Consider the following 16,417-nt stretch of genomic DNA (forward strand, 5'->3'; position numbering starts at 1 on the left):
AAGCCCTGAAGACCCCGCGAGGGACTTCATATCCGGCTTCCCTCATCAGGAATACGTCATCGCGAGTACAGAGGAGTACTCCAGCACGGACGACTAGAGGAGCACGAGCATCCACAACAAGACCAACCCCGAGATCGGTAGTGAGACGGAGGTAAACATCGCGTGCTAAGCATGGAAGACTCCAGCGTGTGACGTCCGACCGAGGATTCATCCTGAAGAGCCAAGAAGGGAGCCGGACCCAACCCGGCAACACAAGTGTTCCAGCCGCGTTCCTGGAGGAGCGTGGCTCACTGAGGTACAAGGCCACCTCAGGGGGCTGTTTCACAATGGCTTGTCTGACGCTAGGTCGTCTGAGAGAGGTGAAGAAGGGAGGGGGTAGAAGGTGCTTTGCGGAACACTAGCAGCGTTCATGGCTTTAACAGAAACAGGTCAGCGCAGTAACTTTAAGTAAAGCGGGACCACTGGTGGCAGTGAAACCAGGTGTTTTCATTCAACACTCACTCCTTAATCCCTCTAAATGCCCACACTCATGGACAGGTTGTCCTAAAGAGTCTCTCTCTTTTTTTCTGAGGGAACACCCCTCCTCTCCCCCTGGAGTTTGAAAGGAAGGACCAAGGCTCACCCCACCAAAGGACAGACAATCCGGCGAAAGAGACTGCATATTCGAAGTTGTGGAACAAGAAAGATTTGTGCTTGGCCCCAATACCTCTTCTTGTCTTCCTTCAAGTGCTTCAAGTGCCACACGTGGTGGTGAATGCGGGCACCTGCTCAATAGAGAAGCAACTTGGAGACTATGGAGATCTTGATATACCAACGAATCAGAGGACAGGAGAAGTTAGGATGGGCATTGGAAAGACAGATGACAGCCGCCCAGGCAGACCGGGATCTGTTTAAGCAATCAAGTGGAATGCATCCAGAAGGTCGCTGAAGGTCAGGTTCTGGGTGGCTTTACGCATACCAACTTGTCAGGGAACATCCCAACATAGTGTTACAGAAATATGCTCCAGGAGATAACCCGGACGCCTTCCTACTGAACTTCGAAAGAGCGGCTAAGGCTTCGGACTGGCTAGGACAGAAGTGGCCTTTCTTTCTGGCTCCCTTGTTAACTGGGGTGGCCAAAGCTGCCTATCAAGTTGCTGATCCCTCAGGGAATTCCCCCTGGGAATAATATTTGACCACTTGGGTATGGCCTCAGAGGCCTATCAAGTGAGATTTAGGAAGGAAAGGGGGTCACCTGGGGACAGTCAGAAAACCTTGTTCTTTAAATTAAAGGCAGCAGCCGATAAATGGCTCAAACCCCAAGAAAACACCAATCACCATGTTGCTGATCTACCCAGAAAAAACTATGGAGTATCTACCCTTTTCAACCCAATGCTGGATAAGACAGCATACTCTGTTCACTGTTGAACAGGCTGTGGAAATGACAATCACATACTCCAGAGTACAGCCCAGATCCCTTCCCTGGGAAAATGACAAGCCTTCACGCTCCACTACAGGATCAGTAAAACCAGAAAAAAACTTGCCAAACCTGCAATCAACCCAGCAAGGTTTCGTGTCCCTAGACCAATACCCGTAACTTCAAGAAAAGCCCAGTGTTTCCACTGTGGAGATTGGGGACACATAGCCCGGTACTGTCCTCACAAGAAAACCAGTGAGGAACTGATGAACGTCAGCTATCTCCCCAAATCTGTCCTTTATTCGGAAGAACTAGGCTTCTGTTTTCTTACGTAAGTCTAGCGGTAAATGGTGGCCAGGTGAAAACCTTATTAGACTCAGGCTGCCGCCAGTCGGTTATACAGAGGGCCCTAGTGAGTCAAGGAGAAATCCAAGAAAACAAACATGTACCTATACGATGCATACATGGGGACATCAAAATCGACCCTGTAGCCCTGGTGCCCGTGCAGTTGCCCGATGGAAAAAGCATACAAGTCAGAGTGAGACTGTTACCTACCCTTCCTGAGAAGTTGATACTGGGGCTAGACAACCCAGAGTTCCCTCAGGAACAACCTTCTGGGACCTCTATCCTCCTCACGCAAGCTCCCTGGCTTAGTGAATAAAAATTCAGATACGCATAGGCCCACAACCCCACCCTCCAAGCTGCATGGCAACAAGCTACCAACCCGCTTCTCCCAGCAACTCTTATCCTTCCTTCATTGTGAAGAACGGCCTGCTATATAGATTGGAGAAGCCCTCTAATCCTCCTCATTTACTGATACCCCAGAGTTTTCGAGATCAGGTGTTATTCTTTGCACATTCCCACGTACTAGCAGGATACAGCAGAGCCCATAAAACTAGCCAAAACATTTTAGGGCACTTTTATTGGTCAGGTATATTTGCTCACATAACCAAATACTGCCAGGAGTGTGCGATATACCAGAAGAAGAACCCGTGCAGACCCCTGGCTGTTCCACTACAGCCCCTCCCAATAATCGGAGAACCCTTTGAAAAGGTCAGAATGGACCTTACTGGACCTCTCCCCAAGTCCAAGAGTGGAAACCAATATGCCTTGGTCATAATAGATTATATTACCAGGTATCCAGAAGCCTTTTCCCCAAGGTCCCCAACCACCTCAAACATAAGTGACAAACAGTTGGAGCTATTTTCCCTTATAGGGTTTCCAGAGGAAACCCTGACCGACCAATGCACCCCCGTTTGTCTCTCGCTTGATGGGCCAAGTCTGTAAGTCCCTGAATATCTCTCACATCAAGACCTCATCCCCAGATGGATGGCTTATGTGAGAGGTACAATGACATGCTCAAATTGACATTGAAAAAGATGATGACGGTAGAGGGTAAGGACTGGGATATGCTTCTTCCCTTGGCCCTCTTTGTCATCAGATGTTAGAAACAGAACAGTCTTGGATGTTCCTCCTTTGAACTCCTCTATGGGAGACAACCCCGTACCCTGTTGGAAATGACAAATGAGGACTAGGAACAAGAAAAACCAGACGAGTGCAAACCCCTTTTTGATTACATCTAGGGCTTAAGGTCTCGCATCCACAAACTATGGGAGTTTGCGCAGGCTATCCTAGAGAAAGCACAGCTTCGTCAGCAGACCTATGATAGGGGAAAGAAGTGGTGTCACCTTAATGTACACAACTGGGTGTTGGTACTTTTACCATCCTCCCTACCCAAGGCCAGGTCATAATGGAAGGGTCTTTATGAGATAGTGGTATTCATCAGTGGGAAACGGTACCCCCGTGAACAGAGGTATCCTATAATCGAAAAGGAGTGTTTGGCAATCAAATGGGCAGTGGACAAATTATGCTATTATCTGGAGGGATCCCCTTTTACCTTGCACACTGACCATGCGACCCTGCAGTGGATGAGCCACAACAAGGGGAACAACCCCCGCGTCTTGAGATGGTTTCGGTCTTTGCGGCCCTCTGCCTTCGAAGTGCGGCATCGAAAGGGTGCAGAGAACAGGAATGCAGACTTCCTTTCCCGGGTTTCGCAGTTCCCCGATCGGGGACGGTCTGGGGGAAGGGGTGTGTCGCGACTTGCCTGGTTGGGTCCAGGGTGAGGAGGTGAGTGAAGGTGCATTGCCCCCTTACGTCTCTCCTCTCCTCTATGTCCAGTCTCCCTTAGATGTGGCTGTGGGCAAGGTGGACGACGCCTTTAAGTGACTCGACTTCCTGGAATCTGAGCCGTCCCAAATGACAGGGTCATATGTGCCAATCAGAAGCCCCGAAGACCAGCGAGGGACTTCATATCTGGCTTCCCTCATCAGGAATACCTCATCTCGAGTACAGAAGAGTACTCCAGCATGGACTACTGGAGGACCACGAGCATCCACAATGGGATCAACCCTGAGATAGGTAGTAGGACGGACGGACTGAGGATTTGTCCCAAAGAGCCAAGAAGGGAGCCGGACACAACTCGGCAACATAAGTGTTCCTGCCGCGTTTCTCGTGGCTCATTGAGGTAGGGGGCCGCCTCAGGGGGTTATTTCACAAGGGCTTGTCAGATGCTAGGGTATCTGAGGTGGAGAAGGGAGGGGGTTGAAGGTACTTTGCGGAACACTAGCAGCGTGCATGGCTTTAACAGAAAACAGGTCAGCGCAGGACCTTTAAGTAAAGCGGGACACTGGAGGTGGTGAAACCGGGCGTTTTCTTTCAACTCCAACTCCATAACCCCTCAAAATGCCCACACTTATGAACAGGTTGTCCTAAAGAGTCTCTCTCAGTTTTTTATTCCGAGGGACCCCCCCACCCCCCTCCCCCCGCCCTTGAGTTTGACAGGAAGGACCAACCAAGGCTCCCAAAACCCTAGGACAAAACATCAGGCGAAAGAGACTGCACGTTATAAGTTGTGGATCAACAATGATTTGTGTTTGGACCCTATACCTCGCCTTGTCTTCCTTCAAGTGCCACAACTATGTTCTAGCATTGTTTTATTTTTCATTTGCCAGCTCTGAGCCAGCACTGTAGGGAGGAGAGGGCAGAGGCATGGGAGGGAGGAGGACTGCTATATGCACTCCTTAAGTGTGCATATGTGTTAGGCCGGACAAACACACATGCGCACCTAGGTTTCTCTATCCCGGTTGCATTGAACAGCGGGCTGAAGAAACCCCACAGACTCCCTGGTCTGAGCGGAGTGTCTGTCCATCCCACTAAGGCCAATCCACGCGCTGCTCTGCAGTATGGGGATTGGATGGGAGTCTATGCCAGGGGCTGCTGGAGTCGTAAATTGGGAGGAAGCTGGGGGCTTCAGGTAAGTTTATTAAATATTATTACTAACAACCCCCTGCGCACCCACTGAATGCCCCTGTGCTTTCCCTCCCTTGCTCACCCTCCTGCATTCCTTTCACCCGCCCTACCACCTTTTGTTTGTGGCGACCACCATTGGTTGAAGTACCTCAGTCAAGATGTCTGTTTTGACTGAACAGAGGGCAGTGTAATGTCAAGGACCTCAGCCACCCTCCTCGCCACCATGATAAACAAAGCCACGTCCTCTGCAGCCACACTAGGAGTAGAGACTAGGCAAGTGTCTGGCTCTTTATTGGAGTTGGGTGTTACGATGGGGTTGGCACCACTGGAACAAACTCTGGTTATGGTCACATAATCGTGATCTGACCCCATCTGCATCCAGGAATGGATTCAAGGGGCCCAATTGGCGCAGAGAGTAATCACACTCGTGGGAATGCAGTTGGAGCACCTCCTGAACCCATGTTTTCAAAACGGGCTCCGGAGGAGTTGGCTTGTCCAAATATAAAGTGCATGGCTTCATAAAATGATTTTCACTGGGCAGAAATCACTCTGGTTCAGGGAAATTTTGGGAGGTGCAGAGTGGATGCAGTCTCAGGCTCCACAGCTGACAAATAGGAGTTGGGCATGGATTTGTGGCATCGTTCCCACGCCTTGTCTGATGACGTGGACTGGAGCAGTGAAGTCGAAGAGCACTTCGGTTTCTTAGATTTCCTTTTCTTGTGAGACTTACCAGATGAAGATTTTGAGGACTAATGTGGCCAAACTTCAAGAGCAGGCCCAGGAACATTCCTCTCGACCAGGACCTTGAGTGGTGCAGAACGTCCGTTGTCAGGGGACCCGGAGCTTCAGGGCACGCTCCTGGACCGCCTTGGGGTTCATCGCCAGACAGCCTTGGAGTTGTGGCCTCGCTCCAGGTACCAAAAGCAAACCAAGTGGGTGTCTGTCACAGACATCTGCCTGTGACAGGAGCCACAAGATCTGAATCCCACAATTTTTTTTAGGGGACATCGACCTTACACTGGCAGTGTAGCACAAAAAGATTTTCAACAAAAGGTCAAACAAGCGGTCCAAAAAAGGACCTAGGTAGCTCTTCCGGATTCGCGCTGATGGCGCAGAAAGAAAAGAACTGATGTCAGCAATCTGGTGTGGAGCCTATATTTAGATACTGTGCATGTCACTTTCGGCGTGAATGATGCCAACATAGAGTAGATCAATGCCACCAACCGGAACTTAGAGGTACGTGTCAAGATTTTTAGGATTCAGTTTGATGCCTAGGGAATATTGTAACGTAGGGAATCTGCTGCTAAAAGTCTCTATCAGATCAAGGAATAGCACAAAAGGAAGCTCTATAACACAAGTTATTATGTTGGGTAGTAGATTTTCAAGGACTTTGAAACACTGATATGTACAGCCGACAGGAAAAAGGTTTAAGAGATAAATAAATACACTTCCTATTCTTAAATGTTCCCATTGCATAGGCAGATTGTATAGGCTGAAGAAATATACTTGACGAAAGACATACTTACCATGTCTGTAAAGAAGTTTCATATTTGCATCCTTCTGGTTGATCAGATTATTCACCAGTGCTATGACACTTTGCATGGCATTACCCAGCACATTGTCTTGGTGTTCCTGGTGAGAAAAAATACAATCAATCAGCATATACTCATTTACCAGAACAATGATTACACATTACAAAGTCAATTTGAGTTACTCTGGAATTAAAATAATGAACTGTTCAATTTATGACAGGATCAACTCCTACAGGTGTTACTTTATTAAAAGTAAATTTTCTCTACTTCAGTCACTTGCAATTTATTGATGATAAACAAAGGAAAGTTTGTTGTATTTGCTTAAGATTGTCTAGTTTTCATGGTCCGAAATGCTGATCCTAGGTTAAAACACTTCATTTCACGTTTCACTTCATTTCACGGTCCTTGGACCTTTCCTGTCATCTGGATGAAAGACACAAGCACCTGTATGAAAGTAGATATTCACCTTACCATATTAATTTGCACTGTATTCTGTGTTTGAGAGGCATGATACATGATGATTTTTATTTACTAGTACGTGTTTAATTAGATGTAATTTTCTAGGGGCACTAGACCGCCTTTCACCTAGATCTTTGCATGAGGGAATGGTCACGAGATACTTTCTGGCGACAGCACAATTTTCCCTATCGCGCCCTCCTTGGGCTATTATATCAACATAGCTGTTCTTTTTGTTGCACTTACAAGTTAGGACAATTGCATCGATGTGATTGTATAGGGCACTAGCCCTACGTAAACCTGTAGATCCTCTACCTTCATAGTGAGTGGAATGCTTTTTAGCATGTTTTTTAGCAACTTATACTCTGATTGCATTGGCATTCACTCATTTATTGAATTATCAGCTGTATTTAAGCAGAATATTTTGTTACCATATATCGTTACTTAATGGTATATGGTAAATCATAGGGTTTGATGACATATAACTCTGTTCCAAGATGGCCGATGCAGTGTAATAAAATGTCACATGACTTACACGTTAGGCACTCTGACTACCTCGTTTGTGTTTATGCTTCTGTATAACATGCCTTTTGAACCAGTTTGTTTTCATGTGTGATCAAGACATAAGATTGTCAAAACGCGTAGCCGGAAATAAACTTCCTTACTGCAAAGAATTCCCGAGTGCGCCTGTTGCTTTGAAGCAAATTCTTGGAGATATATATATAATATATATATATATATATATACACATATATATATATATATATATATATATATATACATATATATATATATATATATATATATATATATCAAAACACCGCAGGAACCCTTTTGGAATCAGCCACACACGAACTCGATATTGAACTCCTTTTATTTCCAAAACCTTGCCAGCAGGGTTTCAAGGTGACGCTCTCCAACTAGTAAAGCTGCCAAATGCATTTCAAGAGCGAAAAGCTCTCTTCGTCAGTGGCCAAGTGTCATCAGGGGCTGGAGTACTGCCCATATGTATTCAGTCCCCGCCCTTCTGGGCGTCTGCAATCACTCGCATTTCTGGGATCTGTAGTGCTTAATTGACAGTTAGGAGCGTTCACAGCGAAATGGATGCAAATGTTTTCCCTAGTGGGTATGAAGGCTAATCTCCCTCGTCAGCCTGCCTTGCTTTGTAGATCAGGAAGGAGTGTTAAAGAGGCTATCCCTGCAAAGCCCCCTAACGTTCGTGTCCATTGTCCTCCCAGTGTGAAAGGGCTGGCTCCACCTCAGCAGCGGGCTGATTCCACGACCGGGACGGCCGTCTTAAACATCAAAACACCGCAGGAACCCTTTTGGAATCAGCCACACATGAACTCGATATTGAACTCCTTTTATTTCCAAAACCTTGCCAGCAGGGTTTCAAGGTGACGCTCTCCAACTAGTAAAGCTATTCCAAAGGGGTTCCTGCGGTGTTTTGATGGTGCAAGAAATCAATTTATCTTCTAAACAATTAAGTGAATTGGAACTACAGGTCCTCAAACGGGGCATGAATTTCTGTCCTACCAGTGGCATGAATTTGGCTGAAACACGAATAGATGTTTACAAATTCGTGAGAAAAATCAAACTTGCTAAACTATTCATTGATAAACCAGACATGGCGAATTACAGAAGAAGCATAACCCAACCGACGTTGCAAACTCCAAAACAGGATGCTGAACATTTTGTTAACTTGATGGAATTAAGCCAGACCCCGCGAGAAGGGGGCGGACAAGTACAAACATATTGTGTACAACTGGGAGCGGGAATCTCCAAAATTAAGCCACAATCCAAATTCTACCCTCAATTACCACCAGGGAATAAAATAGATTTTTTCAAAGAATGTGTGGTTAAGGATTTGTACCAACTTAAAGCTCCGCCCGCCAATGATAATCTAACCAAACAGGAACGTCAAGCCCTTAATTCACTTTGCAAAGATGACACTATTGAAATAAAGATTGCTGATAAGGGGGGCAATGTCGTTGTTCTAGACAAGGAGGCATGCATGCGAGAAGCTCATTCACAATTACAAAACAAGGAATATTATGAAAAGTTAAAAACCAACCCACTCCCAAAATTGAAAGAAGAGCTAGACAAAAAATTGGAGACGTGGTTCAACCAAAAACTAATTGACAATGATGAGTACAAATACCTCCAAACAAAACATCCCAAAATGGCCACAATATATTTCTTACCGAAGATTCATAAACATCCCACTAGACCACCAGGAAGACCTATAATCTCAGCAAAAGGAGCATTATTAGAACCATTTCCAACTATATCGATGTATTCTTACTACCATATGTCAAAGGTCTAACCTCCTATATAAAAGATACAGGGGACATGCTAAGAAGGCTACAGGACACTCCATGGCAACCCTCATATAAACTAATAACGATGGATGTGGTTTCTTTATATTCGAACATTCAAAATCACATTGGCTTGGCAGCCTGCAAATCTTTCCTTATGGATAGAAGCATACAATTTATGGATCACAACAACATGCTTATGGAGATGATCTCAATGTGCCTTGAGCAAAACATCTTTTTATTTGGTAAAGAAATCTATCGTCAATCAAAAGGCACACGATGGGCTTTTCTTTTAGCCCTTCGTATGCATGCCTCACAATGGGACAATGGGAGAAAACATGGGCATGGAGATCAGAAAATGATGAAGCGGTACAAAAAACCATAGCATGGTTAAGATATATAGACGATCTGTTGCTGATATGGGAGGGAACAAATGAAGAATTTGAAAGCTATTTCGAAACTCTTAACAACTCCGATTTTGGGTTAACCTTCACGTACACAATCAGTGACACAAGGGTTGTATTTTTGGATACAGAAATCTTCGTAAAGGACAATGTTTTACACACAACTCTACATCGCAAGAGCACCGCAACAAATGCAGTGCTACACGCCCAGAGCTTTCATCAACCAAACCTGATACAAAACATTCCATATGGAGAATTTCTCCGCATAAAAAGGATTTGTTCTAACGAAGAGGATTGGCACAAACACAAAAACCTAGCCAAAACAAGATTTGAAAAAAGGAAATACAATCCAGCATGGATTCAGACAGCCTTGACTCGCTCCTCCAGTATAAAAAGAACTGATTTGCTCAGAGACAAACTTAAACCAGATGATGAGGAACAAGAGAAAATTTGTTTCATCACCACACACTCAACAACCAATCAAGCCATCGTTAAAATACTGCGAAAAAATTGGCATATTCTACATATGGACCCCAAAGTGGCAGAAATCGTAGGAGATCATCCAAATGTGACTTATCGCAGGGCAAAAAAATCTAAAAGACAAACTTATCTTCAGTCACTTTCAAGAACAAAAGAAACCAGAGGTATGGCGCAGACCTACAGAAATCTATAAATGTTCTGGATGCAAAGTTTGTTGCATAGCGAAAACTACTAAGGAAATAAAAATGGCAAATAAAAAAACTTGGAAGATTCAACAATTGATTAACTGTAAAACACAATTTGTCATATATGCTCTTGATATATATATGAGCAAGTTACTCCTTCCGGACCGCTCACGACCCGAGAAAGGTGGCGTGTACGTCCGCGGAGTCAAACTGACAATCCAATAATATCGTATCACAAAAGTTCACTATTACACGCTCTCAGGAAACAGACGTAGTCGCCAAATCCAAGATAGTGCTGATTAATCCACAACGCGTTTCGCCATAACGATGGCTTGATCACCTGAAATAATGCTAGCAACTCATTGGCTAAATATCGTAAAAGTGGTCATAAACATAAACAAAAGACTTTAACTTTGTTGAGTACAATTAATTGGAAACAACTTAATAATGGGTCTTACTGCATGTTATAAACTGCCGGCAATCTTCAGCAAAGTGTTCTGCCGTGCAGTAAGACCCATTATTAAGTTGTTTCCAATTAATGAACCTCATAACTACAGGAGAATTGAATAAAGACGGCTGATCCGGCAAACAAATAAAAGCAGACAAAGCCGACAAATAACCTTTAACTGTAGACACAGCACAACCCTGCTGGGCCAAGGAAAGAGAAAAACTTAGCACATCAGACAAACGCTCCTTTAAAGGATCAATGGACCTCTCGCCACTTAATTTCACAAATTTAGACCACCTGGAAGAATACACAGATTTGGTGGAGTGTCTCCTAGATGATAAATGAACATCCATCACATCAGGTGGGACAGGGAAAGAACTCAGGTGACCCCGTTCAATCTCCAGGCATGAAGGCGCAGGCTCTGGAAGTGGGGGGGGGGGGGGTAGAACTGGCCCCTGCGATTGCAAGAGGAGGTCTGCCATGAAACGGAGATGGAGCGGAGGTTGTGATGAGAGGTGAAGTAGATCTGTGTACCACACCCTTCTTAGCCAATCCGGGGCGATTAATATGACTTGGGCCTGGTCTTGGCGAATCTTCCTCAGAACTCGAGGAATCAAGTGTATGGGAGGAAACGCGTAAAGGAGTTGTGAGCTCTAATCTAATTGAAACGCGTCCCTCAGTGCTCCCTTCATCGGATACTGGAGACTGCAGAACAACGTGCAGTGCATGTTCTCGTGAGAGGCAAACCGGTCCAACTGAGGAAACCCCCACATCTCGAAGATGTGGTGAACCACCTCGGGATGAAGCCTCCACTCGTGATCGGCCGAGTAAAGCCGACTGAGACTGTCTGCACAAACATTCAGCACACCGGCTAGATGATTCGCAACACACAAATCTGATGGTCTTTAGCCTAGGATCAGAGTCATAGAGCCTCTCGGCAGAGACAATATGACCCTACCCCTCCTTGTTTGTTGATGTACCACATCGCTGTAGTGTTGTCCGTCAGGACCTGAACCAACTGACCGCGAAGGGAAGGAAGGAAAGCCTTTAGTTCCAAATGTATCACCCGCAATTCCAGAAGGTTGATGTGAAGCAACCTTTCCTCTGGAGACCAAAGACCTTTGACCTCCAGATCCCCCAGATGAGCACCCCACCCTAAAGTGGAGGCATCCGTGATCACTGTGGCCACCAGTGGAGGAGGCTGAAATGGCCTTCCTTGAGACAGGTTGCCCTGCACACTCCACCAAGTCAGCTCCACTGCAGCATCTCTGGAGATTCTGACCTTCTCCTGAAGATCTCTATTGTGTTGATACCACTGCCGGCGGAGGCACCACTGGAGTGCCCTCATGCACCAGCATGCATGACCGACCAACAGTATGCAGGAAGAGAACAGATGAAGTAGGGTTAGTACCTTCAGGACTAGAACAACCGCTCCATCGTGAAACAAAGAAATCATCTCCTGAATGTCAAGAATTCTCTGCGGAGGCTGGAATGACATCGACATATGACCCCTACATTCCCTGCAGGGCTTGAATCCAGACTTCTTAGAAATAGCCATTTCTCGAAATACTCTAAGAAACAAAGTAATCACCAAGAAAATGAAAAGTCCCAGAAAAAAACGTTACGCGTCGACGGGGCGGAAAAAAGGGAACGGACGTCAGCACACTGACAGGGTCTAATTATGGCTCCGATTACGTCATATGGAGCAGTGCTATTATGACGTCCTCATCGACGTGGGAGAGCTAGGAAAAGAATGTCCACGGAATGCTGGCACAAGGGGTATTTAAAAAGTGAGGAATCCACAGGCAGATGTATCCATCAAAAATATATACATATATTTGCGTATGGGCTGGTGGGAGGATCAAGTACTCATGGTAGAGCATGAGAGTGTCATGAAAGAAAATGTGGCACTGTATGTCTGTTACATTGATGATATTTTCATGTTGTGGCAGGGAACTTTGGAAAGTGCAGAAATGTTTTGTAAGGAACTAAACAACAACAGTTTAAGTTTGTCATTCACCAGCCACACTAGTAAGACCACCATACAGTTCTTAGACATAGAGCTGTATATTGAGCATAATCACCACAGTCGAGAACATACAGAAAACTCACTGCCGGGAATGCAATTCTGCATGCGGGCAGTTTTCACCCCCACAGTGTCAAAGAAGGAATACCATATGCAGAATGCCTCAGGATGAGGCAAAACTGCAGCACAGAGGAGGGACTAGACAAATCAACAAAAAAACTTGTTGACAGATTAGAAAAAAGAGGATATACGTCAGAAAATCTGACTAAAGCTAGGAGTAGGAGCAAAAAAGTAACAAGAAAAGACCTACTCTTTAAAACAGGAAAGAGAAAAAAACAGAGGCAACTGATACACCGAGACTTATCACTGGGTTCCATGCATACCACACCAGACTCAGGCAAATACTCTACAAACACTGTAATTCAGTCCGGAATGATCCGGTATTGGGCCCTACCTGTCCTAAAGTACCCTCGATCAGTTTCTGAAGAGCAATGTCCATGCGCCAATAACTGGTGCAAAATGCACCAGCTGTAGCAAAACCACTTAATTGGTTACAAACACCGAAAGGATTTGCCAAATGTAGTAGGTGCAAAGCCTGTAAGCATGGCATGAATACAAAATCAGTGGAAATGCCATTCAGACAAACACGTACATTATTTGCGGACGTTTCAATTGCAAAACTGACATTGCAGTATACATATTGTAATGTACCTGTAATAAACTTTACGTAGGAAGCACCATACACCCAGTGCACATACGCATATTGCAACACTTGAGGGCCATAACCCATGATGACCAGGCCTATCCGGTAGCTCGGCATATTAATTCATGTCATTCAGGAAAGGCCCAAGACCTCACGTACTTTGACATGGACAATGTACCAAAAAAATCAAAGGGGAGGGGATAAGCAATTGTCCTTGAGAAGGCTGGAGTCGAGATACATTATTCTGCTCAACTCTAAGAACCCACATGGGATGAATGCCGACGAAACCCTTAATGTCCATTTATAAAAGACTATAACAAAGTCTCCTCTAAAAAACTGAACCAGTCCTCTGAGCATTTCATGTCTTCTTCTTTTTAAATTCTTTTTGTAATTCTGTTTTCTCCTATTGTATTTTTTGTTTTTCCCATACTTTAACACCTTGCTAACCACTAGGCATTTTGACCACCATATACTCTTCATATAATGTATATACTTATGGTCAAAACTCTGTATGCCCACTTGGGCAGAAACGCTCACCATCTAGTACTCTCACATAGCACATTATACAGACCCCCCAAATAGACAATCACTCTCCCTATGACAAGGACGGCTTCTCCCTCTCTCAGGTAACACACTTGGCTACTGTGAGTCTGCACAAATAGACACATGTCATATAATTCCCAACATAAGGCTATGCATATGCAAATAGGGACACTAGTACCCCGCGTATACTTTAGGTTCCGGGACAGGGCTTGTATATTTATGCAGCCAAGTGTCAAGTGGACGATAGCATGTCTATACTTAAAAGGGACTGCGCCATCTCGTACAAAGGCCTTTTTTATTTTGGGCATTAGTTCCCCTCACGAAGCATTTTGTTCGGTCATGGCGCAAAGTTAGATTGTCATTACTTTTTTTCTCATAGGTAAAAGGGGTTTCTGATTACAACAGTGAGAGCAGAACACGATGGTAACAAGTGCTTAGTACACTAGCTATTTAAAAACACACTTATTGGGAAAAACATTTGTTTCGTTTTTATTTATATAACACTTTTGAGTGCCATCTCTTAACTCAACTGTAGTAATTATAATTTGCATTTTATTGTAACTTGTTTTCTATTTTGAAAAATTCTTAAACTGCAATGTTATTGAGTACAGCCATACATCACTTCTCTATGTCTATGGCTGACTTTCGGTTGCTAGGACAACCAACGGAGAATTTACATGTATATATGTTGAAGCAATACAGCAGAGTGTGAAATGCAGTAAACAAGGCGGTTGCACCGCCGAAACGCGTCTCACCTTGCTATTGGAATAACAAGCTACCTGTGCCACGAAGAATCACGGAGTCGGTGCATGTTTTGCGTACGCTGTCAGTATGGTGAAAAAAAAATAATAAAAAAAAAAAAATATATATATATATATATATATATACACATATATATATATATATATATATACATATATATACATATATATATATATATATATACACACACACACACACACACACACACACAGGGAGCCAAATGATTACATTCGCAACAAATGACGGGACCTTACTAAAGGAATACATGTTATAATGTGAAAAATAAAGTACATCCACTCAGGAATTTTTGTTAACTCGTTTCAGAACTACAGATCCCAAGATGCCAAGCGGTGAGAAGAACGCCCACTAGGAGGCCATGCATCCAATAAAAAGTGAAACCAACAGTCAAACAAGTTTGTAATTAATTTCAAACAGCCCAGGAAGAAGAGTCTTTGTGACTCGAAACGCTTTGGCAAGATTAAGGAAATCCCGGAATGTTGGGGCGAATGCTGAAGGCAATCTGGATAGATGGCGAGCTGTGTGTGCCCTTCCAAAGCTTTCAGGCAATTTGTTGGACATATAACTGCACGGCTGCCCCGAGCCATGGAGAGGAGCATCATCCCTTGATACACAGCGGGAGACTGTGATCGGGAACTGTGTCATGGTTAGTTACAGCGCAGGGGGCCAAATGATTACATTCTCAACAAATGACGGGACATTACTAAAGGAAAAAATATGTTATACTGTGAAAAATAAAGTACATCCACTCAGGAAAAATTGTTTTAACTCGTTCCAGGACTACAAATCCCAAGATGCCAAGTGGAGAGAAGAATGCAAAACAGGCCCACTAGTGGGCCATGCATCCAATAAAAGGTGAAACCAACAGCCAAACAAGTTCGTAGTTTAATTGCAAACAGCCCAGGAAGAAGAGTCTTTGTGACTCGAAACACGTCAGCAAGATTATGGAAATCCCGGAATGTTGGAGCAAATGCTGAAAACAATCTGGATAGATGGCGAGCTGTGTGCGCCCTTCCAAAGCTTTCGGGGAATTAGTTGGGATATATATATATAGCTGTGTGTGCCCTTTCAAAGCTTTCGGGCAATTTGTTGTCTATATTTGTATGTATATATATACTTATATATATATTTTGTTAAATAAAACTTACATAGAGAATCACCCGTGAGTGCGGCGACTTTCTTGTTTACGAGGAAGGTTTGAGCTGATACATATATATATATATTTATATATTCACTTAAAAAAACATAGGTTTCAGGCCTTATATAGTTAGGAATTAGCGTTTAAAAAACCATTGAAATTGCTCCTATATAGTTAGTTGTACTAACTACGTATGTATGTATGTATTGTATGTATTGTGCACTTATATAGCGCGGATCTGCAACCCAGAGGGTATCCTGGCGCTTTTGACTCTACTGAACCATCTACACAGACATATTGTTAAGCTGTTCTAGGGAAAAGATAAGTTTTCAGACTTTTCTTGAAGGATGGGAGGTCCTCCAAGCTCCTCAAGGACAGAGGGAGGGAATTCCAGAGCTTGGCAGCTGCGTGTCCAAAGGACCGGCCCCCCATCCGTAGCCTGTGGATCCTCTGAACCACCACAAGATGTAATGAAGAGGAGCTTAAAGGTCTCGCTGCTTGGTACCAAGAAAAGAGGTTATGTAGCATGGCTGGACCTTGGTCATGTAGAGCCTTAAAGACCAGGCAGGATGATTTAAAAAGAATTCGCTGTTGAACTGGCAACCAGTGAAGGTCTTTAAGTGCGAGGGAAGAGGAGGCAGCGCGCGGCCTAGAAAGAGCCAGTTTCGCAGCCATGTTTTGAATGCGCTGCAGCTT

General features: G+C 44.4%; 1 protein-coding gene across 1 annotated transcript in view; it reads right to left on the reverse strand.

The window, feature by feature from the left end:
- Positions 1–16,417, reverse strand: part of ULK4 (unc-51 like kinase 4) — a 1,855,260-nt gene that overhangs the window by 710,849 nt on the left and 1,127,994 nt on the right. The window contains exon 32 of the mRNA XM_086941729.1: positions 6,235–6,340. Within this exon, the coding sequence (XP_086797855.1) occupies positions 6,235–6,340 (106 nt within the window). The remainder of the gene's footprint in view (positions 1–6,234; positions 6,341–16,417) is intronic.

Source organism: Lissotriton vulgaris, chromosome 10, assembly GCF_964263255.1.
Source record: "Lissotriton vulgaris chromosome 10, aLisVul1.2, whole genome shotgun sequence".
In the NCBI taxonomy this organism is placed as follows: domain Eukaryota; kingdom Metazoa; phylum Chordata; class Amphibia; order Caudata; family Salamandridae; genus Lissotriton; species Lissotriton vulgaris.